The sequence below is a fragment of the Gopherus flavomarginatus genome, chromosome 1 (genome assembly GCF_025201925.1).
Source record: "Gopherus flavomarginatus isolate rGopFla2 chromosome 1, rGopFla2.mat.asm, whole genome shotgun sequence".
In the NCBI taxonomy this organism is placed as follows: domain Eukaryota; kingdom Metazoa; phylum Chordata; order Testudines; family Testudinidae; genus Gopherus; species Gopherus flavomarginatus.
In genome coordinates this window covers 264,900,267-264,924,876 of record NC_066617.1, presented here as the reverse complement: position 1 = coordinate 264,924,876, position 24,610 = coordinate 264,900,267, and the positions used below count along the sequence as shown (strand labels likewise).

At 45.0% G+C, this 24,610-nt stretch overlaps 1 protein-coding gene across 1 annotated transcript in view; it reads right to left on the bottom strand.

The window, feature by feature from the left end:
* Positions 1-24,079, bottom strand: part of LOC127043551 (uncharacterized) — a 191,679-nt gene extending 167,600 nt beyond the window's left edge. Inside the window, exons 1-2 of the mRNA XM_050937484.1 lie at positions 23,487-24,079; positions 22,666-22,822 (exon numbers count right to left, since the gene is read on the bottom strand). Of these exons, the coding sequence (XP_050793441.1) occupies positions 22,666-22,822; positions 23,487-24,009 (680 nt within the window). The 5' untranslated portion in view covers positions 24,010-24,079. The remainder of the gene's footprint in view (positions 1-22,665; positions 22,823-23,486) is intronic.
* Positions 24,080-24,610: the final 531 nt, after the last annotated feature.

The window sequence follows — 24,610 nt, the reverse complement described above, 5'->3', positions numbered from 1 at the left end:
ACAGTCTGTATTCCTATGTTCACCATTTTTACAAGACAGCGATACATTTTGTACAAAGTATGCTGTCATGGTATAACCCCCACTCTGAACCTTAGCGTCCAAAAGATGGGGTACCAGCATGAATCCCCCTAAGCTTAATTACCAGCTTAGATCTTGTAGTGCTGCCACCAACCAGGACTTGCAGTGCACTCTGGTCCCCCTCAAACCTTCTCAGGGGACCCCAAGACCCAGACCCCCTGGATCTTAACACAAGGAAAGTAAACCCTTTCCCCCACCGTTGCCTCTCCCAGGCTTTCCCTCCCTGGGTTACCCTGGAAGATCACTGTGATTCAAACTCCTTGAATCTTAAAACAGAGAGGAATGCACCTTCCCCCCTCCTCTTTTCCCCTCCCTGAGAGGTAATACAGATTCAAGCTCCATGAATCTAAAACAGAGGAATTCCACCTTCCCCACTTCCTTCTCCCTCCCTTTCTCCCAACAATTCCCTGGTGAGTACAGACTCAATTCCCTTGAGCCTCAACAAGGGGAAAAAATCAATCAGGTCTTAAAAAAGAAAAGCTTTTAATGAAAGAAAGAAAAAAGTAAAAGTTGTCTCTGTAATCAAGATGGTAAATGTTACAGGGTCTTTCAGCTTATAGACGCTAGAGAGAAGCCTTCCCCCCAGCACAAATACAAATTAAAATTCTTCCAGCAAAATCCACATTTGCAAATAAAGAAAACAATCAAAAAGACTAAACCACCTTTCTACTTCTACTTACTACTTGAACAGAAAATTAGAGAGCCTGTAGGTACATCTGGTCACTCTCAGAACCCAGAGAGAACAACGGACAAACAAACAACACAAAACAAAGACTTCCCTCCACTGAGATTTGAAAGTATCTTGTCTTCTGATTGGTCCTCTGGTCAGGTGGTCCAGGTTCACTGCTTGTAACCCTTTACAGGTAAAAAAGACATTAACCCTTAACTATCTGTTTATGACATATGCCTTGTGAGGTATCATTTGAAAACTCATATTCTGCTGAACATTGTTTTCCGGGTAAAATGTGTGGCAACATTGTATGTAAAGTTATAAAATTCTACAGTATAGTACAAGACAGATTCCAAGTCTGGGGAAACAGCTTCAAACTAGTTCGCCAGAGACAAAACACTAGCCAACACCTCAGTCAGGTGTCAACAACACCGAATGGACTATCATCTGGTTAAGCGGCCATTCTTTGGCAGGAAAGAGCGTGAGTGAGAAATTTACATCTTGGCTAAGGAAAAGTTCCCATCCCCACATACATCCTGTCTCATGAATCCAGCTGGAGATTACTTTCAAAAGAAAAGGATAACTATAAGAAAAGGACCAGAAGGTAGCCGTGTTAGTCTGTATCCACAAAAACAGCGAGGAATCCGGTGGCACCTTAAAGACTAACAAATGTATTTGGGCATCAGCTTTCATGGTTAAAAAACCCCACTTCTTCAGATGCATGTGCACAAATGTTTATGCCCATATAAATATGTTAGTCTTTAAGGTGCCACCAGACTCCTCATTGTTTTTATAAGAAAAGGGGAATAGAGGCCCCAAAATCATATCTTCCTCCCTTTCTTTCTGCTCATGGCATCAGCAACACTTGAATAAGAAAGACAGCTTTGAACTGGGGGAAGGAGTCATGCCTGAAATGTATCTAGCCCAGGGCCGGTGCAACCATCTAGGTGGACTAGGCGGTTGCCTAGGGAACCGAGATTTGAGGGCGCCAAAAAGGGCCAATTTTTTTTAAATGGTTGAGCAGCCGCTGCTGCTGGGACAGAGAGGGAGTCTGAGCTGCCAGCGGCAGCCAGCAGCTGAGGGTGTCCCCTGGGTCAGAGCGCCGCCGCGGCAGCCGGCAGCCCAGGGTGTCCCCTGGGTCAGGGCGCCTCCGCGGCAGCCCGCAGTCCAGGGGGTCTCCTGGGTCAGGGTGCCTCCACGGCAGCCCCCAGTCCAGGATGTCCCCTGGGTCAGGGCACCTCTGCAGCAGCCGGCAGCCCAGGGTGTCCCCTGGGTCAGGGCGCCTCCATGGCAGCCCGCAGTCCAGGGTGTCCCTTGGGTCAGGGCACCTCCACGGCAGCCCGCAGTCCAGAGGGTCCTCTGGGTCAGGGCACCGCCTGAGGGGGTGGCAGGCAGCTCCCGTGGAGCTGCCACAGTGGTGCCTGCAGGCGGTCCGGTGGTCCGCGGCTCGGGTGGAGCTGCCGGTTGTGCCTGCGGATGGTCAGCTGCTCACGCGGCTCCGGTGGACCTCCCACAGGCACCACTGCGGCAGCTCCACCGGAGCCGCGGGATCAGCGCGCGGGGCGGCGAAATTGCCGTTCGCCTAGGGCGCTCAAAACCCTAGCGCCGGTCCTGATCTAGCCAGTAACACTGCAAAAACATGTGGTGAGAAAGACATTTTGCTCTGACTTCACTTAGCTTAAGTTGTGTATTAGTTTGCATTTTACCTTTTCTTTGTAACTAATTCTGACTTTTATGCCTCAGTACTTGTATTGACTTAAAATCTCTCTTTCTGTAGTTAATAAACTTGTTTTATTGTTTTACTGAAACCAGTATGTTTGGACTAAAGTATTTGGAAATTTACAATTGAGATAACAGGATTTTTGCATATCATTTTCTGTTAATAAAATGACTGACTTTCTATGAGCTTGTATTGCCCAAAAGGAAAGAGCTGGGCAGTACAAGACACACACTTCTGAGGACAAGTCTGGGACAAGGAATTTACTGGTATCACTCTGCAATATAATTCAGGAGAGGCTGGCTAAAAGTACTCCGATAACTCAGCTAGGAGTAATTTACATGCTAGAGGCTGTGTGAGGCCTGGTCTACATGATGGGGTTAGATCGAATTTAGCCATGTTAGGTTGATTTAAAAATGATTGCGTCCACACAACTAACCCAATTCCGTCACCCTAAAGGGCTCTTAAAATTGACTTCTGTACTTCTCCCCGACGATTTTGCTGGGTTGAATTTGGGGTAGTGCGTATGCAAATTGATGGTATTGGTCTCCGGGAGCTATCCCTGAGTGCTCCATCGTGACCGCTCTGGACAGCACTTTGAACTCCGATGCACTAGCCAGGTACACAGGAAAAGCCCTGGGAACTTTTGAATTTCATTTCCTGTTTGGTCATTGTGGCGAACTCAGCAGCACTCAGCAGCATAGTTGACCATGCAGTCCACCCAGAATCACAAAAGAGCTCCAGGATGGACCAAAAGGGAGATACTGGATCTGATTGCTGTATGGGGAGAAACATCTGTGCAGACTGAACTCCGATCAAAAAGAAGAAATGCTAACATATTTGCCAAAAACTCACAGGGTATGTTGGGCGGAGGCTATAACAGGGACACACAGCAGTGCCGTGTGAAAGTTAAGGAGCTCAGGCAAGCCTACCAAAAGACAAAGGAGACAAACAGTCGCTCCGGGTCAGAGCCCCATACATGCCTCTTCTATGATCAGCTATATGGCATTCTAGGGGGGGACCCTACCACTATCCCACCACTGTCCATGGACACCTGCAAAGGGGGAGTCTCACGCAACAGGGAGGAGGATTTTGTGCATGAGGAAGAGGAGGTGGGGGGAGAATGCACAGCAGGCAAGCAGGGAAACCATTCTCCCTGGCATCCAGGACCTTCTCATCATCTGGGAGACAATACCCTCCCAAGGCGGGATCCCCAAACCTGAAGCCGGAGGAGGCACCTCTAGTGAGTGCACATTTGTATCTATGGTACAGGGCTTAAAAGCAATAGTGTTTAATGTTTGATTTGCTCTGAAGAATTGAGATGCATTCACGGCCAGTACAGGTACTGGAAAAGTCTGTTCACATATCTGGGGATGGACATATCCTCCAGGGTACATATCCATGAAGCTCTCCTGGAGGTACTCTGAAAGCCTTTGCAGAAGGTTTCTGGGGAGGGCTGCCTTATTTCGTTCTCCATGGTAGGACACTTTACCACACCAAGCCAGTAGCAAGTAGTCTGGAATCACTGCAGCACAAAGCATGGCAGCGAATGGTCCTGGGTTTTTGTCGTATTCAAGCAACATTTGGTCTGTATCTTTCTGTGTTAGCCTCAGTAGAGTGATATCATTCATGGTCACCTGATTGAAATAGGGGAATTTTTATAAGGGAACAGTAAAAGGACCCTGTTCATGCTGGGCTGTTTGTGCTTGGCTAAAAGGGATCATCCCAGAGAATAACCACATGGCGGGGGGGTGGGAGGGGGAGAAGGGGGGAGAGGTGAAGAGATCATCCCAGATAATAGCCATGTAGTGAGGTGGAGGTAGGTGTGTGATGCACATCCAACCAAAAACCACAGCCTCTTCTTTTAAATGTGAAACCCAACCCATTGCTTGCTCTAGGAAAGGAGGGCACTGCAGTTTGAAAATATTCCCACATGTTATGAAGGAGTAAGAAGCCAACCCCACGTACTAAAAGGCTTACCATGGCTGCCTGGAAGCCAAATTCTGTTGCCCAGCCATGTGTGATGTGTCACCGTACCGGCAGGCGCTCAATATAAAAGGCAAAATGCGACCTTGTGCCTAAAGCACATGCGCTGTCTGCTGTGAATTGCTTGAATCACTGTGAAAGAGCCTCCCTTTTTTCTCAGAAATATTTCATCTTAAATTTTACTCTCCCTTTTTATCTCCCCCCAGGTGCAAATGTTTCTATGCTCCCCCTATCATCTCAGTCCCTTAGGTTATTGCAGTTTACAAGGTGAAAAAAATGCACTCGCGATGACATGTTTTCCGAGTTCATGCAGCCCTCCCACACTGATAGGGCACAACTTAATGCATGGAGGCATTCAGTGACAGAGGCCAGAAAAGAATTAAGTGAGCAAGAAGAACGGAGGCAGGACACGATGCTGAGGCTAATGGGGGAGCAAACGGACATGATGAAGCATGTGTTGGAACTGCAGGAAAGCCAACAAGAGCACAGACCCCCGCTACATCCACTGTATAACTGCATGCCCTCCTCCCCAAGTACTATATCTGCCTCACCCAGATGCCCAAGAATGCTGTGGGGGAGGCTCCGGGCACCCAGCCACTCCACTCCAGAGGATGGCCCAAGCAACAGAAGGTTTTTCAAACAGTTTGATTTTTAGTGTGGCTACAATAAACAATGTGGCCTTGTCCTTCCTTCCTTCCCCACCCCACCCAGGCTACCTTGTCCATTATCTCATTTTTTTAATTAATAAAGAAAGAATGCATGGTTTCAAAACAATAGTTACTTTCTTTCGAAGCAGGGAGGGTGATTGGCTTACAGGGAATTAAAATCAACAAATGGGTCAGATTTGCATCAAGGAGAAACATACACAACTGTCACACCGAAGCCTGACCAGTCATGACACTAGTTTTCAAAGCCTCTCTGATGTGCAGCACACCTTGCTGTGCTCTTCTAATCTCCCTGGTGTCTGGCTGCTCAAAATCGGATGCCAGGCGATTTGCCTCAGCCTTCCACCCTGCCATTAACTTCTTCCCCTTGCTCTCAAGGATATTATAGAGCACACAGCAAGCAGCAATAACAATGGTAATGTTGGTTGCACTGAGGTCTGACCTAGTCAGCAAACAGCACCAGTGAGCTTTTAAAATGTCCAAAGGCACATTCTACCACCATTCTGTACTTGCTCAGCCTATAGTTGAATTGCTCCTTACTACTGTCCAGGTTGCCTGTGTATGGCTTCATGAGCCATGGGAGCAAGGGATAGGCTGGGTCCCCAAGGATAACTATTGGCATTTCAACATCCCCAACGTAATTTTCTGGTCTGGTAAGTAAGACCCTTCTTGCAGCTGCTCAAATAGCCCAGAGTTCCTAAATATGCGAGTATCATGCACCTTTCCCGGCCATCCCACATTGATGTCGTGAAACGTCCATTGTGATCCACCAGTGCTTGCAGCACTGTTGAGAAGTACCCCTTGCGGTTCACGTACTGGTTAGCAAGGTGATCTGGTGCCAAGTTGGGGATATGCGTTTCGTCTGTCGCCCCACCACAGTTAGAGAACCGCATTGCAGCAAAGCCATCCAGTGTGACCTGCACATTTCTCAGAGTCACTACCCTTGATAACAGAACGTCAATGATTGCATTGGCTACATGGATCACAGCAGCTCCCACAGTAGACTTGCCCACTCCAAATTGATTCCTGACTGACCAGTAGCAATCAGGTGTTGCAAGCTTCCACAGGGCTATTGCCACTCGCTTCTCAACTGTCAGGGTAGCTCCCATCTTGGTATTCCTGTGCATCAGGGTGGGGGAAAGCAACTCACAGAATTCCAGGAAAGTGGCCTTATGTATGTGAAAGTTTCGCAGTCACTGTGAATCATCCCATACCTGTAACACTATGCGGTCCCACCAGTCAGTGCTTGTTTGCCTGGACCAGAATTGTCATTCCATTGTATCAACCAGCCCCACTGCTGCCATGATGTCTCAATTGCTACAGTCCGTGCTTTCAGGAATGTCTGTGTCCATATCCTCATCAAAATCCTCCTCATGCTGGCGTCTCTTAGGCCAGTTCTGCATATACTCCAGGATATGTGCGAGGTGTTTACAATGCTCACAACAGCAGCGGTGATGGTGAGCTGAGCAGGCTCCATGCTTGCCGTGGAATGGCGTCTACACAGGTAACCCAGGAAAAAAGACATGAAATAATTCTCTGCCATTGCTTTCATGGAGGGAAGGGCGACTGACAACATGTACTCAAAACCACCTGCAATAATGTTTTTGCTCCATCAGGCATTGGGAGCTTAACCCAGAATTCCAATGGGCAGCAGAGACTGCAGGAACTGTGGGATAGCTACCCACAGTACACCACTCTGTAAGTCAATGCTAGCCATGGTAGTGAGGATGCACTCCACTGACTTAATGTGCTTAGTGGGGACATACGCAATTGACCATATATAATTGATTTCTACAAATCAACTTCTATAAAATTGACCTAATTTCATAGTGTAGACATACCCTGAGAGTAGGCTAGGAGTGGTTGTTCTCACAGTGAAGCAGAGTGAAAGGCACCCCAAGCTGGAGAATTGAGGACATGCAGCTGTTCAACAGTCCAGATTGTAATGCAATAAGTATACTCACTCATTTTACAAAAGCCATCTACTTCTTGTACTATTTTGCAGATGAAAATGGTGAGGATTTACATGCCCTATCCTGCAGCCTTTACTCAGGTGAGTATTTCTGACTCTTGCAAATTACCGTATTGATGGTAAATTTCACTGTTCTTACTCATAAGAATAAGGATTACATATATGAGTAAAGGTTGCCAGATTGGGACCTACATCTGATTTGAGGCTGGTGAACTGTAGATAAGGAAGCGCTACATTGTGTCAGTACACCTGAACTTTGGGCTTCTTTGTTTAAGCAGGAAATCCAAACTTTGAAAAAAAGAACATACAAAGTACATATTCAAAATGTATTTTTATAAACTGACATCATTCAATGGGGGCTGCTTTCAGAGCTGCCAAAGACCTTGGGGTAGTTAATGTTTTGCTATTATTAACTCATCAAGAAACTGTACTCCCAACTCATTTTTTCTATGCAGTGAACCATAATTCTTTTATTGTTGAGTAACCTTTAATTTTTTATGGAACATTAACCAATGGTGAATTAAGAGGAAATTTGATAGGAGATCATACGGTATCTGCATACATAGAACTGCAAGGTATTTATTAATAAAAATACTTATCGGCTCCTAGCCACTGCCTAAAAGCTTTATTTATTATAAAATAACATGAATTCTGATGATGGCCAGAAAAATCCCAGGTTTTTTTAACCCTATAATATGACTGCGTGAGTCTTAAAAGTGATTGCATTTTCCACTTCACTGTGGAACAAAGGAGCTACCTGTGCCAACAAGTAGTAAATGAGAACAGAGTTCAGTTCATAGCAAGGGAGTGCTACCTCAGCCCATTCTTTCTTGCTGTCTCTTCTGATGCCCTCAGAGCTGCTCCTTTCACAATCTCTGCTGATGCCTCTTCTCCACACACTTAAGAGACAGGAGAAAGGCTACACTCAAGGGGTAGATTTTCTGTGCAGTGAATGGAAAAGGCAATGGCCAATAACAATAATTGTTTGGGAGTATAGTTTCTTGTGCATCATGCTGCAAATTTATTCATGGCTCTTCACTTACAAATATGAGGAAAATCAGCCTTCTTTCTAAAAAGGCAGAACTACTTGTGCAGAATGTTCTTTTAAAGCCCAAACTCTAGTTCTGTGGTGCTGGCATTTGCAGGTGATCAAAAACTGAACTAAATCAGACATTGGCACATATTGGCCCATTGCCATCCTTTAAAGTAAAAGATATATGTGTCTTTTTCAATAGGTTTCACTCTCTTCCTTCTCCTTTTCTGTCCTCCTGTCTGTGCATAGATGCTCACTTATCTGGAGCTGCTAAATATATGTTGATGAATACCAATTGGTGATTGTTACACAGGAAAGGCACATTACAATGTAAACGTAGCACAAGCCATAAACCAGGTCACCCCAGGAATTTATCAGTGAGAGGGTGGTTATGTGGTTGAACATTATCAGATTGTAAATTTTTGATATTTCATATTTTTATTTTGGGGGGGCTTAAAAAAAATCACGATTCCTCATCCCACCCAAATTTTGATCACTCTAGCATTGGTGTAAATATAGTGGTTTCTTTTTCACTTGGTGAACTAATGATCCTGATCCTGCTAAAGGCATTAGTGCAGACAGAGACTCAGGGCTGGTCTATGCTACACATGTATGTCACTATAACTATGTCACTCAGGAGTGTAGAAAATCTCCCAATGACACAACTGCTGCCTCTTGGGGAGGTGAAGTACTCACGCCAATCAGAAAAGCTCTCCTGTTGGCATAGGCAGTGTCTTCACTAAGCGCTACCGCAGTGCAGCTGTACCACTGCATGTGTAGATAAACCCTTACTCTGGCACAAAATCCCACTGAAGTAAGGCCAAAGGACAGCATATGTGTAGCCTCTCTCTTCAGGAATGGGGCCCTAGAGCATAACTGTAGTTAGATTAATTTAACTTCATTAAGATAGATACTTTTTAAATAGAGACCACTGTATATAAATTTATTTGAAATCAAATTATTGTAACATTTTTTCAGCCTTTAATAATAATAAGGAACATCGACTTTCTCTGTCTTCTTTTGTTTTTACTCGTCTTTCTACCATCTTTTAAGTATCTTCCCCCCTCAGTCACTTAGTTTATTTTTTGTATAATATTTTTGATACTTTTAAAATTCAGCTCATTTTTCTGTCTGAACTATTACCCAGACAGACAGAATCCTTATTTTTAATTTGAAAAACAAGAAAAAAGCTTTTTTATCAGCATTGTCAAAAAAAAGGTAGACTGATTTTGAGATAGAAATTTCCGAAGTGTGTCAGTAAGTGACTAAGGAACATAGTACCCCATTCAAACTCTCAATGAGACTTATGCTCCTAAATTACAGAGATATTTTTGAAACTCATACTGTTGGTCTTTAATTAATCTAGACATAGCAGGAAACAAGACAGAAGTGAAAAAACCTGCAACAGCAAATTTCACATTGTAGCAATACAACATAGTTGCTTAATCAGTGGGTGTAGATACACGTCTGGATTTTTTGGTGTTTGTATCACTTCTTTTTCTAACTATCTGCAATCCTCTGGTATATTTTTTTAAAAGGGTGTGGTTACCCAGGGCTGCCCAGAGGATTGAGGGGGCCTGGGGCAAAGTAATTTCAGGGGCCCCTTCCATAAAAAAGTTGCAATACTATAGAATACTATATTCTTGTGAGGGGCCCCTGTGGGGTCCGGGGCCTGGGGCAAATTGCCCCACTTTCCCCCTCCCCTCTGGGCGGCCCTGTGGTTACCTGAGGACAAGCTGGGTTTATTTAAATACTGAATGATTAGATTTCCTTAAAAAAACATTAAATAAAATATTGATATCCGGAGGGGAGGGTCAAATTCTTCCAAGTAATTCAAAAATTACAAAATAAAATTAATGAGATCTTTCCCCCAGATGTCTTAGGAACAAAATGGGGATATTACATATTTTAGTAAAGGTTTCTAGATTTTCCATTTTTTGGTACAAAAAGATAGTAGACTTAATTAGGATGCCAGGACACACATTAATATTTTAATACTTCCACCATTTTGTTTCCAGAGCCAGAAATCTTTCCTTGATATCCTTTAGGATCACTATTTCCATGTGATTATTAATCTAGACAATTTTGTTAGTTACAGTATCCAATTTAGAACCATAAGACTCAAGTTGCCCCTCAATAGCCAGGGCCAGCTCCAGGGTTTTGCCACCCGAAGAGGAAAACAAAAAAAAAAAAACCAAACAAAAAGCCGCGATGGGGATCTACGGCACTTCAGCAGCAGCTCCACCACACTGCTTTCTGCTTCAGTGGGAATTTGGTGGCAGGTCTTTCCCTCCAAGAGGGACCGAGGGACCCGCCGTCAAAGAACCCGACGTGCTACCCCTTCCCCTTGTTTTCCCCAAGCACCTGCTTGCTGAGCTGGTACCTGGAGCCAGCCCTGTCAATAGCACAGAGAGCTGTGATCTTTATTAATGATCTGGAGGATGGCATGGACTGCACTCTCAGCAAGTTTGCAGATAAACTGGGAGGAGTGGTAGATACGCTAGAGGTAGGGATAGCATACAGAGGGACCGAGACAAATTAGAGAATTGGGCCAAAAGAAACCTGATGAGGTTCAACAAGGACAAGTGCAGAGTCCTGCACTTAGGACGGAAGAATCCCATGCACTGCTTCAGACTAGGGACCGAATGGCTAAGCAGCAGTTCTGCAGAAAAGGACCTAGGGGTTACAATGGATGAGAAGCTGCATATGAGTCAACAGTGTGCCCTTGTTGCCAAGAAGGCTAACGGCATTTTGGCTGTATAAGTAGGGGCATTGCCAGCAGATCGAGGGATTTGATCATTCCCCTCTATTCGACATTGGTGAGGCCTCATCTGGAGTACTGTGTCCAGTTCTGGTACCCACACTACAGGAAGGATGTAGAAAAATTGGAAAGAGTCCAGCAGAGGGCAACAAAACTGATTTGGAGGCTGGAGCACATGCCTTATGAGGAGAGGCTGAGGGAACTGGGATTGTCTAGTCTGCAGAAGAGAAGAATGAGGGGGGATTTGATAGCTGCTTTCAACTACCTGAAATGGGGTTCCAAAGAGGATGGATCTAGACTGTTCTCAGTAGTACCCGGGGCCTGCTCCAGGCACCAGCTTAGCAAGCAGGTGCTTGGGGTGGCCAAGGGAAAGGGGTGGCATGTCGGGCTCTTCAGGGGCAATTTGACGATGGGTCCCTCAGTCCCTCTCGGGGAGAAGGATTGACTGCCAAATTGCCGCCAAAGAAGAAAGTGGCACGGTGGAGCAGGCACCGATCACGATCACAGCTTTTTTTTTCCCCGCTTAGGGCAGCAAAAACCTTGGAGCCAGCCCTGGCGGTACCAGATAACAGAACAAGGAGCAATGGTCTCAAGTTGCAGTGGGGGAGGTTTAGGTTGCATATTAGGAAAGTTTTTTTCACTAGGAGGGTGGTGAAGCACTGGGATGGGTTACCTAGGGAGGTGGTGGAATCTCCTTCCTTAGAAGTTTTTAAGCTCAGGCTTGACAAAGCCCTGACTGGGATGATTTAGTTGGGAATTGGTCCTGCTTTGAGCAGGGAGTTGGACTAGATGACCTCCTGAGGTCCCTTCCAACCCTGATATTCTATGATTCTATGATTTTCTGTGTCCAAGCCTAACTCCCTCTAATTCTGTACTATTCTTGTGCTATAATTTTTCTAAGGGATGTCCATCCTTGTTTTTCCCTTTGCGCTTTGATGGTATTGTAACAACACACACACATACCATAATAAATCAAGGACACAGATATTTTCTCCTTCAGCCATGAACAGCAACAATTGAACATATTAAATAAGAAAGAAAACAGATGGACTGCCGGCTTTGGGTGCATCAGCTGAAGGAAATATGTGGTCAATTAGGCAGCTTCTAAAAACTCTATTTTTCCAGTTTATACATAAGTAAAGGAAAAAGATGAAAAAACTGTAGAAAAATCTTTCTTTGCAGCCTATTAACCGCTCCCCTGAAAATCCCCATATCTGTAAGAGTCTAAAAGATTGCAACAGAAACTGAAGGGAGTAAAAATTTCACCCTGCTCTTAAAAGTCACTTAAAGTGTCAGGAGGGAGATGAAAGGGATTAATGGAAGGGCTTCGTTTCCCTAGTAGCAACAGAAGCAAAAGGGAGGAGGATTTTTCACTCTGAACTCCTTGTTATCATTGCTGGTGGTAATGTGAAGGAGTGATGATGACATAGGGTACCTGGCAACCCTAGCAACAACAGGGGCAGAAGGGAGAGGATTTGAGGATCCGCTATGTTAGTAAATATTTATTTTCATGACTCTTTTCTATATTACACTTTCATGATTTCCCGGCCAAACATTCCCAGATCCTTTCTGTGCTAGCTATAAGTGCTATCTAAACTTAGTTAGAGTGTTTTGCTTTGGGTTAATGAAAGACTTTAATCATAATAAGCCTGTACTTAATTATCCACTCCGTTTTTCCCTGAACTTTAGCTGACCTTAGTGTGTTATCAATAAGCTGAATTTTTAGCTGGACCTTAGCATGTTATTGAGTAATGGATCATGAGCCCTTTTACTCTAACTCTTGACCCTCTGGGAAATGTGTCAGGTGGCCAGAATGGGATCACTTGTAATTGATGAAGCCAGGTGTTTTCCGTGATTAATTGTTGTCATAAGTGTACTATAATTGATATATTAGTCATTGACAAAATTAATTATGGCAACACCTAGATGTTACATAGATGAGCAGTATTTGAAAAGTGTGACTTGTTTGTGCAGGCTGGATGTGTTTGTCTATACTCTCTTGTCATGCTGACTAGATTGACTCATGACTATGAGTGCCTACCTCAAGGCAAACTGTGAAAAACAGGGAAGATACCCAAAACTGCTGGTGTGTTCTGTAATTAGGGTTCACCAAGTCAGTAACAAATGTGAACTCCTAGATTACTATAACTACTCATGGGGGAATTCTTTGCCACTGCACAAGCTCATAACTAATATTCCCCCACAGATTTCACTCTTTCCCCACAGAAAAATTGATTCACACATCCTTCTGGGGCAGCAGATGACAGCAAGAGGGTGCATCTGGATTGGATGACAGGAGCAGAGAGGACAAATGTAATTCAGTACCTTGGGGGGCATGGTTGGGCTCTCTCTGTCCCTCTGGCTTACTGTCGTGGTGTGCCCAGAGCCAGGGAAGAGCAGGGCTGGGGACATCCGAGCCCATTGCTCCTACTGTGTGCCAGGCTCTGGCTGCTAGTCCTGGCTGAGCTGGGAGGAGGGAACCGGGGAGAGGGGCTTCCTCTTTCCCTGCATGGGCTGCTCCTGGGGCCAGGGCCAGGTCAGACCCACCTCTGTGAATCTACCCCAGCTGTAGTAAGCTCTGCACTTCCCCACTTCCTGTCCCCATCACTTCGCAGCCACTGGGGGGGGTCATTGTAGGAGAGCTTCCCCACCTATCTGCCCAACCCCATGCATCAGAAACTCCTCCCCTCCACGAGCCTGACCCCCTGCACTACCACCAATTCCTCCTGAGCCCCCACCCTTGAACCTCCACCCCACTAAACCTGCCTCTCCCCCTGCACCTAGACCACCCCACCGAGCCTCCACACCTGGACCACACCTCACTGAGACCCAACCAGCTGCACCCTTGCAGAACTCTCCCTTGTAGAAAGTTGAGGGAAGCTTTGAGGTAACAGACAGTACAGAGAGGTGGTGGCAGCTTTCAGGCAATGGAGCACAGCACAGTGGTGATGGCAAGGAGGCAATGGATAGGGCAGAGCAGTGGAGGCTAGGGTAGAGCTGAGGCAGCTTGGGCTCAAGCCACACAGAGGGTGACAGCCTAGCCAAAGTATTTTGGTGTGGGCATCCCTACCCAGTAGTTAAAGCTGAAATTTTAGCTTGATCAGGTGGTAGAGTACTGATAGCACTCATCAAAGGCAATTTCAGGATGATAGAAAACTACTCAAGACAGTTAAGTCCAAAGCAGACTACCAAGAGCTACAAAGGGATCTCACAAAACTGAGTGACTGGGCAACAAAATGGTAGATGAAATTCAATGTTGATAAATGCAAAGTAATGCACACTAGAAAACATAATCCCAACTATACATGTACAATGATAGGTCAAAATTAGCTGTTACCGCTCAAGAAAGAGATCTGGATAGTCGTGGATAGTTCTCTGAAAACATCTACTCATTGTGCAGTGGCAGTCAAAAAAGCGAACAGAATGTTGGGAATCATTAAGAAAGGGATAGATAATAAGACAGAAAATATCATATTGTCTCTATATAAACCCATGGAACGCCCACATATTGAATACTGCAAGCAGATGTGATCGCCTCATCTCAAAAAAGATATATTGGAATTGGAAAAGGTTCAGAAAAGGGCAACAGAAATGATTAGGGGTATGGAACAGCTTTCATATGAGGAGAGATTAATAAGATTGGGACTTTTGAGCTTAGAAAAGAGATGACTAAGGGGGGATATGATAGAGGTCTGTAAAATCATGATTGGTGTTGAGAAAGTAAATGAAGTGTTATTTTCTCCTTCTTATAACACAAGAACTAGGGAATCACAAAATGAAATTCATAGGCAGCAAGTTTAAAACAAACAAAAGGAAATATTTCTCCACACAATGCACAGTCAAGCTGTGGAAGTCTTTGCCAGAGGATTTTGTGAAGGCCAAGACTACAACAGAGCTCTGTCACGGAGTTTAGGGGAGACAAGGCCCTGCACCCCCACCTATCTGCGATTCACCATGACTCTCAGCCAGCAAGTAAAACAGAAGATTTATTTAGACAACAGGAACACCATCCAAGACAGGTATTGCAGGTACAGACAAGAGGACCCCCTCAGTTAGGGCCATCTTATGGGCCCCTAGGGAGGTCAGAGCCCTGTCTGGGCTCCTCTCCATTTTCCCAGCCAGTTCCAAACTGAGACCCTCCAGCCCCTCCTCTCTGGCCTTTTTCTCTTTCCTGGGCCAGGAAGTCACCTGATCTCTTTGTTCTCCAACATCTTCAGTTAACATCTTTGCAGGGGAGGGGCCCAGGCCATTAGTTGCCAGGAGACAGAGTACCAGCCATTCTTTGTGCAGACAGTATCACAGGGGCCCTCTTGGGCTCTGCAAAAATCATATACTCTGATCCTCCCACCTAGATACCCAGGAAATGCATAGGGGAAAGTGAGGTACCCACCCATTAGTCAAAGAAAACATTAAGAACATTCCCACTTCATCACAAGATCTAGATGGAGGATAGGTCCATCAATGGCTATTATCCAGGATGGGCAGGAGTAGTGTCCCTAGCCTCTGTTTGCCAACAGCTGAGAATGGATGAAAAGAGATGAATCACTTGCTGATTACCTGTTCTGTTCATTCCCTCTGAGTCAGGTGGCTTTGGCCACTGTCAGAAGACAGCATACTGGGCTAGATGGACCTTTGGTCTGACCCAGAATGGCTGTTCTTATGTAAGGGCACCCAGGGCGGCAAATATAATTCCCCAGGTTTCTGGGTGGGGGCTTGAGCTGGTGTTTACTGTATAAGCAAACCCCTGGAAAACTGAACCTGGCATCTTTTGCTTCCATCAACTAGCGGCAGAAGGGTTACAGGTCTGTACAATACCCCATCTCATACAATAGGAGCCCAAGCTGTTTGGCATCTAGGCAGTAGCACAATAGAGATATTAATATACAGGTTGAAAATGGAGCAGAGACGTAGTATAAGTAGTTCTGAGAAGACATTGAGTTAAGTATTCTACTAATCATACTGAGGAGACATTTAGCTACTCGTTCTCATCTGAGACCTTTGCTACACGGCAGAAGTAACTTGGTGGCTACACAGCTGTTCATGTCAATGCAGGATCTAGTTACCTCTAGCTCTCTGTCCTGTTTGTCACTTTTTAACTTGCACTTAGTATGTATCTCACTCAAGTGTGTGCAGGCATAATTCCTGAATTTGGAAAGAAACTCCATCTTAGTAGTAGTAACCTGTACAATCAATATCTTTTCCAAGGGTAGTTGAACTTTCAGCTGTTCTGATGTTATAGATATCAATTAGGTTTCCTTGAAAATAGACTATCTGGACAAAAAGTAATTTTCCTTGCTTGTAAAAGTATTCTTCATTATCTTTTATACTGCTGTAGATATCTGTGTCTGAATAGGACTGTTCTCCCTCATTACCCCGCATTTCAGATTGATTGTACAGTGAATTCACAATCCTGTATTTATGACTTCACAGCCTTTTCCATGGAAACAACTATAATAGTACAAGTTTAGTGTTGTGATTTTACTTCAGGATCACTTTGCAAAGAGGGTGGGCAATGAAGGAAAATTATTCCAACACAAATAGCTTTGATGGAGAGAACTGCTAAGGACATACCAAAGGTGAAGAGAATACCCTTTTAAATATGCTCTATTGGAAATCTTTTATCTCTAAGACATTCCTTAATTAACTCTGAATTTCTTAGCTTTTGCATGGGATTAAGTCACAACTTGGATGATATTTTATGCTGCTGAATTTTTATGATATTTTATGATGTTTAACTAGAAAGGGGAAAAAAGACAACAATTTCATGATCGTATATGAGGCACTGTCATTGGGCCAAATCTTAAAGCCTGGGAACAGTCAAATATGGATGGGTTATCTGCTGAGGAGCTCCACCACAACTAGGAATAGATACATGATCCTCCTTTCACCTTCACTCCTGACTGTGGAGCAAAGGCGAGTTGCTCTGCAGCTACTATTACAACCTTCAGTTTGAACCAAAATCCACTGCAGGCAATGGACAGCTTTCCATCAACTCTAACGTTTTTTTAAACCATGACCATAAAGCTGTAGTAGCCCATGAAGGGCTACAGTGGTGGATCAGCTGTGTCATACAGACCCTGATCCTACCCATCTCTTGATCTGCCCCTAATCTTCCTTGTACATTGGAATGAAGAGAATCCCCTATGACACAACATAGCCTAGCTTGACGAAGATGCCCTGTATAGGCTCCCACCATTGTTCCTGCCCCTGTCCCCACTATGCTTAGGAAGAGGCACGATTCTGGTAACATTACTCATGCTGCTTAGCACATGTTACTCCATGAGTGTCCCTATTAACTCCAGGGGAATCACTCAGGGATTAAGTTACTATTCAACACGAGGAAGAATGTCAGAATCTGGCGAGGAGGGGGAAGAAAGCATTATTTGCTCCTTAAAGCTATATTTGTTCCTTTGGCCTTAGTAGGATTTCAATATTATATTTCCTCCCTGTGTAAATAAAAGTGCATAAGGTACTGCCTGAGGTACATAAACATTTACTAAGCTTTAGCCAACTTAGTTGCAGCCTTAAAGCACTGCAGCGTGGACAAATGATACTCCTCAAACAACTCCCATTATTCATGGATCAGTGACACGATAGACCCTAATGGCTCCCTCAAACCCATTACAGTGTACTATATAAATGTGAGCCCTCAATCCATGGATCATTGACATGACAGAATGCAAGGCTCTTTCAAAGCCCTTGCAGTCTATCAAATCAGTGCATACCATTAGGGACCTTTAATTTGTGGATTATTGCCACAATTGATCATTATGCTTCCTCTGGGGCTGCTATGGTCTATCGTGTTAGAGTATATACAGTGAGCTTTAATCAGTAGATTATTGATACAAACCTTTATGGTCTATTTTGTCACTGGGAAGATGCACATTTAAAGGGCCAATTTTTAAAGGGTCCTCAATCCAGTCACTCTCTTATTTTTCCAGTTGAAATAACTTACATTTCCATTTATCTATTTAGATGCATTACCAGTTGCACATGCAAATGGTCAAAGTTTTATGTGCAAATCCCATGTTATGCTCAATTCCTTCTAGTAGAATGGGCTTTCACCTTTTATTTCTATCACATGGGAGTGCATGTGATTATATGCACAAAATCACATATCCAAAAATGTTTTGAAAATTTGGGCCCCAAAGTCACTCACTATATTAATCATCTGTTATTATATTTTTGTAGTAAGAATAGGAAAAATGGGTATGAAAAAAATTGCATTCATTTTATCCATATAAGCAGTGATTTTTAAAAAAATGTACTTTAACTTCCCTAATTTCCTCCATTAATATTCCTACAGGTATCCAGTCATGGATTCATAGCCCCCAAATTACCATTTTAATTTTTAGCTGTAACAAATGTCTATTTGCTAGTCCACTGCTTCTCAACCAGTATTGGGACACAACCCACAAAAATGAGTGAAAAATCATCCCACGAACCATCATATCCTACAATCTTGTCTAAGGCCAGAGTGGTCTCTCAGACTGGTAAGTGGCCGGGGCTGGAAGAGGAACCTAGCATTTCTAAGGTTCAGGAGGCCAGTGGAACCAGGGCTTCACCCTCTTTCTTCTCCCCACTCACAGCAGAGCTCAGCTATCAGGATTGAGGAACATTGTTTTAAGGGACTATGCAGACAGATCCTTGAAGTTCTGCTTCCCCATCTTCAGAGCCAGGACTCAAAATGGAAAATAAATAGTGGTGTTAATTTCTCCCAAGCTTTGTCCATATGCTGAATTATGCCCACCTCAGTTGCCAAAATGTGATGCCACTCAGTAGATGGTGTCAATATTCAAAAAATGATTGTACATAACCTCCTATGCTCGTCTATCACAGGGCCACAATTACTTCAGAATCTTTATAAATATTGTCCCTCATAATACAGCTATGAGAGGGAAGCCCTATTATTCCCATTTTGAACATGGGGAACTGAGACAGATACACAAAGGGCCAGATTTGTGAGGTGCCTAAATACCTTTAAAAATCTGGCTCTAAGTGACTTGCCCAAAGTCACACAGGAATTTTGTGACAGCTGGGAATTGAACACAGTCCCAGGCTAGGACCATTATTTCCTCATGTTTGGTTCCTGCTTGGTAGGGTTTGGAAACAATCTTGGCCAGGACCAGATTATGTCATGGGTGCAATAGATCTGTGCCAATAGACCAGAGCCCCAGCTGCCAGAATTATGCAATGTCATCTGAATCTCAGCTTTCATTTTAAAAAGTTAATAAAGCACTTTTGGTTGCTGTGGCCATGTCTACACTACAGAGCTATATCGGCATAAGTATGTTGCATGAGGTGTGGAAAATTCACATCCCTGAGCGACGTAGTTATACCACATAACCCTCAATGTAGACAGCACTAAGTTGGTGGGAGAACTTCTCCTGTCACCATAGCTACCACCTTGCAGGCCTTCCCACAACTCTTAGTGGCAGAAGAGGAAGAGATGCTCTGTGGGATAGTTGCCAAGAGTCCACCACTCCAAATACCGCTGCAAGTGTGAACATGCTATTTACAGGCAGCTAACAGTGTGAATACACAGCAGCGGTTTTCCTTCAGCGCTCCCTGAGCAGAGCTGTAACTGCCAGAGCTGTAATTGTGCCAGTGTAGACATGCCCTTAGTCTTTGCAGTAGTAGAAACAAATATGGAAATAACTTTACATGAAAGGGCAAAATCTGTTTTGAAAATCATTCTTTAAAAGGATTTGAGGCATTTCTGTTTATGGAAATATAAACAAAACCTGAATTTTAAAAATATCTAGCAATTTCCCTTTAACTGTCAAGTATCAGAGGGATAGCCGTGTTAGTCTGGATCTGTAAAAGCAGCAAAGAGTCCTGTGGCACCTTATAGACTAACAGACATATTTGAGCATGAGCTTTCGTGAGTGAATACCCACTTTGTCAGATGCACGTCCCTTTAACTGTGTCAGTGTTGCTGAATTGCTCTTGTAAAGTTGCTTAATGATATCTTGTTAGCAATGCAAGGTAATGAGATGATAAGGGCAAGATTCATTGACCTTTCAAAAGCTTTTGATTCACTAAATGACACTGTTAGATAAGCTAATTACATTTTGCTTTTCTGCTGGAATGATGGCTCAGTTCTGATCTTATTTAATTAGGCAGAAGAATCAGTGACTGTTTTAGGTTATCGATCTGATTTATTACTCTGACTATCTGAGGGTACCTCAGGGCTCAATAACTGATTTACTTCATTTTATTTAGTCCTAAATTATCTCTCTTGTTATTTGAGATAAGATCCAAATTCACTTACATGGTATATAGCAATACCATTTTGTATAACACTTCTCTTAATATCTCTGACTTAATATGCTTGCTTTGGAAATGACTATAATAGGAAGATTCTGAAAGACTGGCTTTTATTGTTATCTCAAGTTTAACTTTATAGTTTTTTCCCAAGAGAGATGTTAAGGGAAAAGAGATATGCAGCTAACAGCAAAGTTATAACAAATTGTTTGGAAATAACATGTTTAGCCAGACGTCTTATAAAATGGAATGCATATAAAAATGCATACAGATAGGTCCCAGTCTAGCAAAGCCCTTAACCATGCAGTTAGCTTTAAGCATTTGAGAAGTCTCCGTGATTTCAGGCTTCCTTTAGTCCTTCACTGGGACTACAATTGAGTTTAATGGGACTACTCATGTGGTTCACATTAAGCATATACTGTAGTACTTTGCTGAATCAGAGCCATAGGGTATGGCTACACTTACATTTGTGCAGCGCTGGGAGTTACAGCTGTGTTAGTACAGCTGTGTAGGGACAGCGCTCCAGTGTGGCCACACTGACAGCTACCAGCGCTGCAGTGTGGCCACATTTGCAGCATTTGCAGTGCTGTTGGGAGTAGTGCATTGTGGGCAGCTATCCCACAGAGCACCTAGTCCCATTTTGGCGCTGTGGCTTGTGGGAAGGGGATGGAAGGGTGCGGGTCTTTCCGCTTCCTGTTCCAACGCCCCATGGTGCTTTGCTACACATTCCAAGCAGTTTGGCTCCATTGTGAGTCTGCAGCGTGATTTCTGTTACAAATGGAGCCCGAGTTGCTGAGGACCTTGCTGATGAATGTTGCCAGCACATCACGTTTGGCAGTTGAGCTATTCCTTCAGCTCCAAAGTGACAGTGAGGAGTCAGATGATGATATTGATTCGCCTGACTCGCAAGATGCTAAATTGCTTGTGCCAGGAACGGACGTGCTCAGCACCGTGGAATGCCGCCTTTGGGCTCAGGAAACAAGCACTGAGTGGTGGGATCACATCGTCCTGCAAGTCTGGGATGATGAGCAGTGGCTGCAGAACTTTCGGATGAGAAAAGCCACTTTCATGGGACTGTGTGCTGATCTCGCCCCTACCCTGTGGCGAAAGGACACGAGATTGAGAGCTGCCCTGCCAGAGGAGAAGCGGGTGGCTATTGCAATCTGGAAGCTGGCAACTCCAGACAGCTACCTATCGGTCGCGAACCAGTTTGGAGTGGGAAATTCGACCGTTGGAATAGTGTTGATGCAAGTTTGCATGGCCATTAATCACACCCTGCTAAGAAGAACCATGACTCTGGGGAACGTGCAGGACATTGTGGATGGCTTTGCACAAATGGGTTTCCCTAACTGTGGAGGGGCAATAGATGGGACGCATATTCCTATTCTGGACCCACCCCAGCTGGCATCCGAGTACATTAATCACAAGGGGTATTTCTCAGTGGTTCTCCAAGCGCTTGTGGATCACCGTGGGCGTTTCACTGACATTTACTCAGGATGGCCTGGAAAGGTGCATGATGCACGCATCTTTTGGAACAGTGCCCTGTTCAGGAAGCTGCAGGCCGGGACTTTTTTCCCAGACCGCAAGATCACAGTAGGGGACATCGAAATGCCCATTGTGATCCTTGGAGACCCCGCTTACCCCTTAATGCCATGGCTCATGAAACCGTATACAGGGAAGCTTGACAGGAGCAAGGACCGGTTCTACTACAGGCTGAGCCGGTGCAGAATGACTGTGGAGTGTGCTTTCGGCTGTTTAAAAGGATGCTGGAGGTGTCTCTATGGGAAGCTAGATTTGGGGGAAAGCAGCATCCCCGCTGTTATATCCGCGTGTTGTACCCTCCATAATATTTGTGAAGGGAAGGGTGAAACATTCAGTGAGGAATGGACCTCCGAGGTTCGACGCCTAGAGGCTGAATTTGCACAGCCAGAGAACAGGGCTACTAGAGAGGCCCAGCACAGGGCTTCAAGGATTAGGGATGCCTTAAGGGAGCAATTTGAGGCGGAAAGCCAACAGTAATGTTTGGTGCCTTGCACGGGTGTGAAGTGCAGTGGTTACAAAGATTTGCTGTGCCTGTTTTTCCCTTGGGGTACAGTATTTCTCACTTTCTGCAATAATAAAAAATGTTTTAAAAGCCAAGAAATCATTTATTCAAAATACAGTACATAAAAGGGCAGGGGGGTAGGGTGGTGGGCTGCACTTCAGGATTAATATGCTGCATCGTGATGGGGGTTGAGTGCATAGGGTAAGGGTTGTAGTTCTCAGGGCTGGTAGGTGAACGTACAGGTGTTGGGGGCAGCTGCTGGTGGTAAGAACCAGGCTGCTGGAGAAAGGTGTTTTGAGCAAACACTGGGGAACAAGGGAGAGAGCTTTGGGAGAGGTGGGGGTTAGCAAGGTACTGATCTGCCTGCATGGCTACGAGAGACTGCATACAGTCCGTTTGGCATGCCAGGAGGCTTATCAGCTGCTTTGTGGTTTTCTTGGTAGCCAATTCCTTTCTCCTGCTTTCCCTCCACTCATGCATTTTCTCTCTCCAGTTCTGCAGCCTCTTACTCTCTCTGGCATACTGATTCATAACTGCTTTGACCAAATCTTCTTTGCTTTTCCTTGGCTTATTCCTCAAGTTCTGTAGTCTTTGAGCAGGCTGTGATAGGGCTGGAGGATTCAAGGGCACTGAAAAAAACAAAAATAGAAACATTTAATACAGAGGCTGCATTGTTTATTATCACAGTGAAGGAGTTTGTAGACTATTTGTAGCATTATTTACACATAGCAAACATAGCACACAGAGGCCACAGCAGCGAAGACATGGTGAGTAATGGGGTGAGTGTTTCTGCCGCGACTCACCTGAGAAGTGGAACTGCTTGAGTCAGGGCTCACTGGGGTTTCTGTGCATTGGGGAAAGCAGAGAGCAGCTGGGGGGGACCTGCACTGAACACTATCCCTACATTTTCAACAGGAGTTTCTACTGCCAGATATATCACTGCTGCGTGTTACCTGGGAAGAGAGGGAGGGTCTTCTACAGCAATGTGGATTCCGCCCTGGTCCCTATGCAGCTTGCCTGTGTGCAGCAATGGTCCCCCCACCCCTCGCGGCACAGTGGCGCGGACGCGTTAGCCTGACTGGGACAAGGACCACGGTGGCTCTCCCTATAAACTTGCACAAGCACATTGCCCACGCTCTGGCTGAAACTTTTGAAGAGATTACCGAGGCCGATTACAGAGACGTGATAGACCAAATCAATGGGCTATTCCACATCTAGGCATGCATGCAGGCAGCCATAACCCCCATCCTCCTCTCCCAAAACAGTTCCATCCTAAAAACAAAATCTGTTTACCGGGAACCCGCTCCTCTGCTTCTTCTTCACCAACAAGTTCCAGCTGCTGCGACTGGCTAGCTTCCTCCTGGCTTGAGAAGAGCTCCTGGCTGCATGCCTCCTGGGACTCCGGGGTGTCTCCCTCCACCCCAGTAGCCTCACTCTCGGCTTCCTCTACATCCTCCCCCACTTCTCCCTGCTCTGAACTCTCCATCGTGCTCCTCGGATTGGCACTGGGGTCACACCCAAGTATGGCATCCAGCTCCTTGTAAAAACGGCAGGTCGTGGGGGCAGCTCCTGAGCGGCGGTTTCCCTCACGGGCTTTGCAATAGGCACTCCACAGCTCCTTTACTTTTACCCTGCACTGCAACGCGTCCCATTCATGGCCCCTTTGCAGCAAGGACTTTGATATCTGCCCATAGGTATCATAATTTCTACGGCTGGAGCGCAGCTGTGACTGCACAGCTTCCTCACCCCAAACACTGATGAGGTCCTGCAGCTCGGAAGTGTTCCATGCTGGGGCTCGTTTGGGGCTTGGAGGCATGGTCAGTGATTGATTGATTGATTGCACTCCACACCTGGCTGAGCAAACAGGAAGGGGATTTTTAAAATTCCCCAGGGCATTTAAAGGGCGGGTCACCTGAGCCCAGGGCAGTGAAGTGTGAAACGATGAGCAGAGTGGCTGAAAAGGTATGCTGGGATACCTCCTAATACCCTGGAGGCCAATAAAAACGCTTTTGGTGGCCACACTTGATGACCAGTGCTGCATCACCAGCGCTGGAATTGCTACACCCCAAGCAGACCAGGTGTACAGCCAGCGCTGCAGCCAGGGAGTTGCAGCGCTGGCCGTGCTTTGCAAGTGTAGACACAGATTGAGTTGCAGCGCTGTAACTCCATCACCAGCGCTGCAACTCTCCAGTGTAGCCAAGCCCATAGTTTACAAGATGAAAACTGTATGTGGGACAATGGATGGGACTTGAAGCAGGAGGTGCCAGCCTGGGATTGAGAATGGATGAATATTTGCTGTGCGTCTCAGAAGGGTAGTTGGCTAGGGAGCATGAGTAGGGAAATTGGGAACTAGGTGAACCAATCATATTAAAAAGAGTAAATGGTATGACCTGATTATTATAGGCTTGTCAATCTGA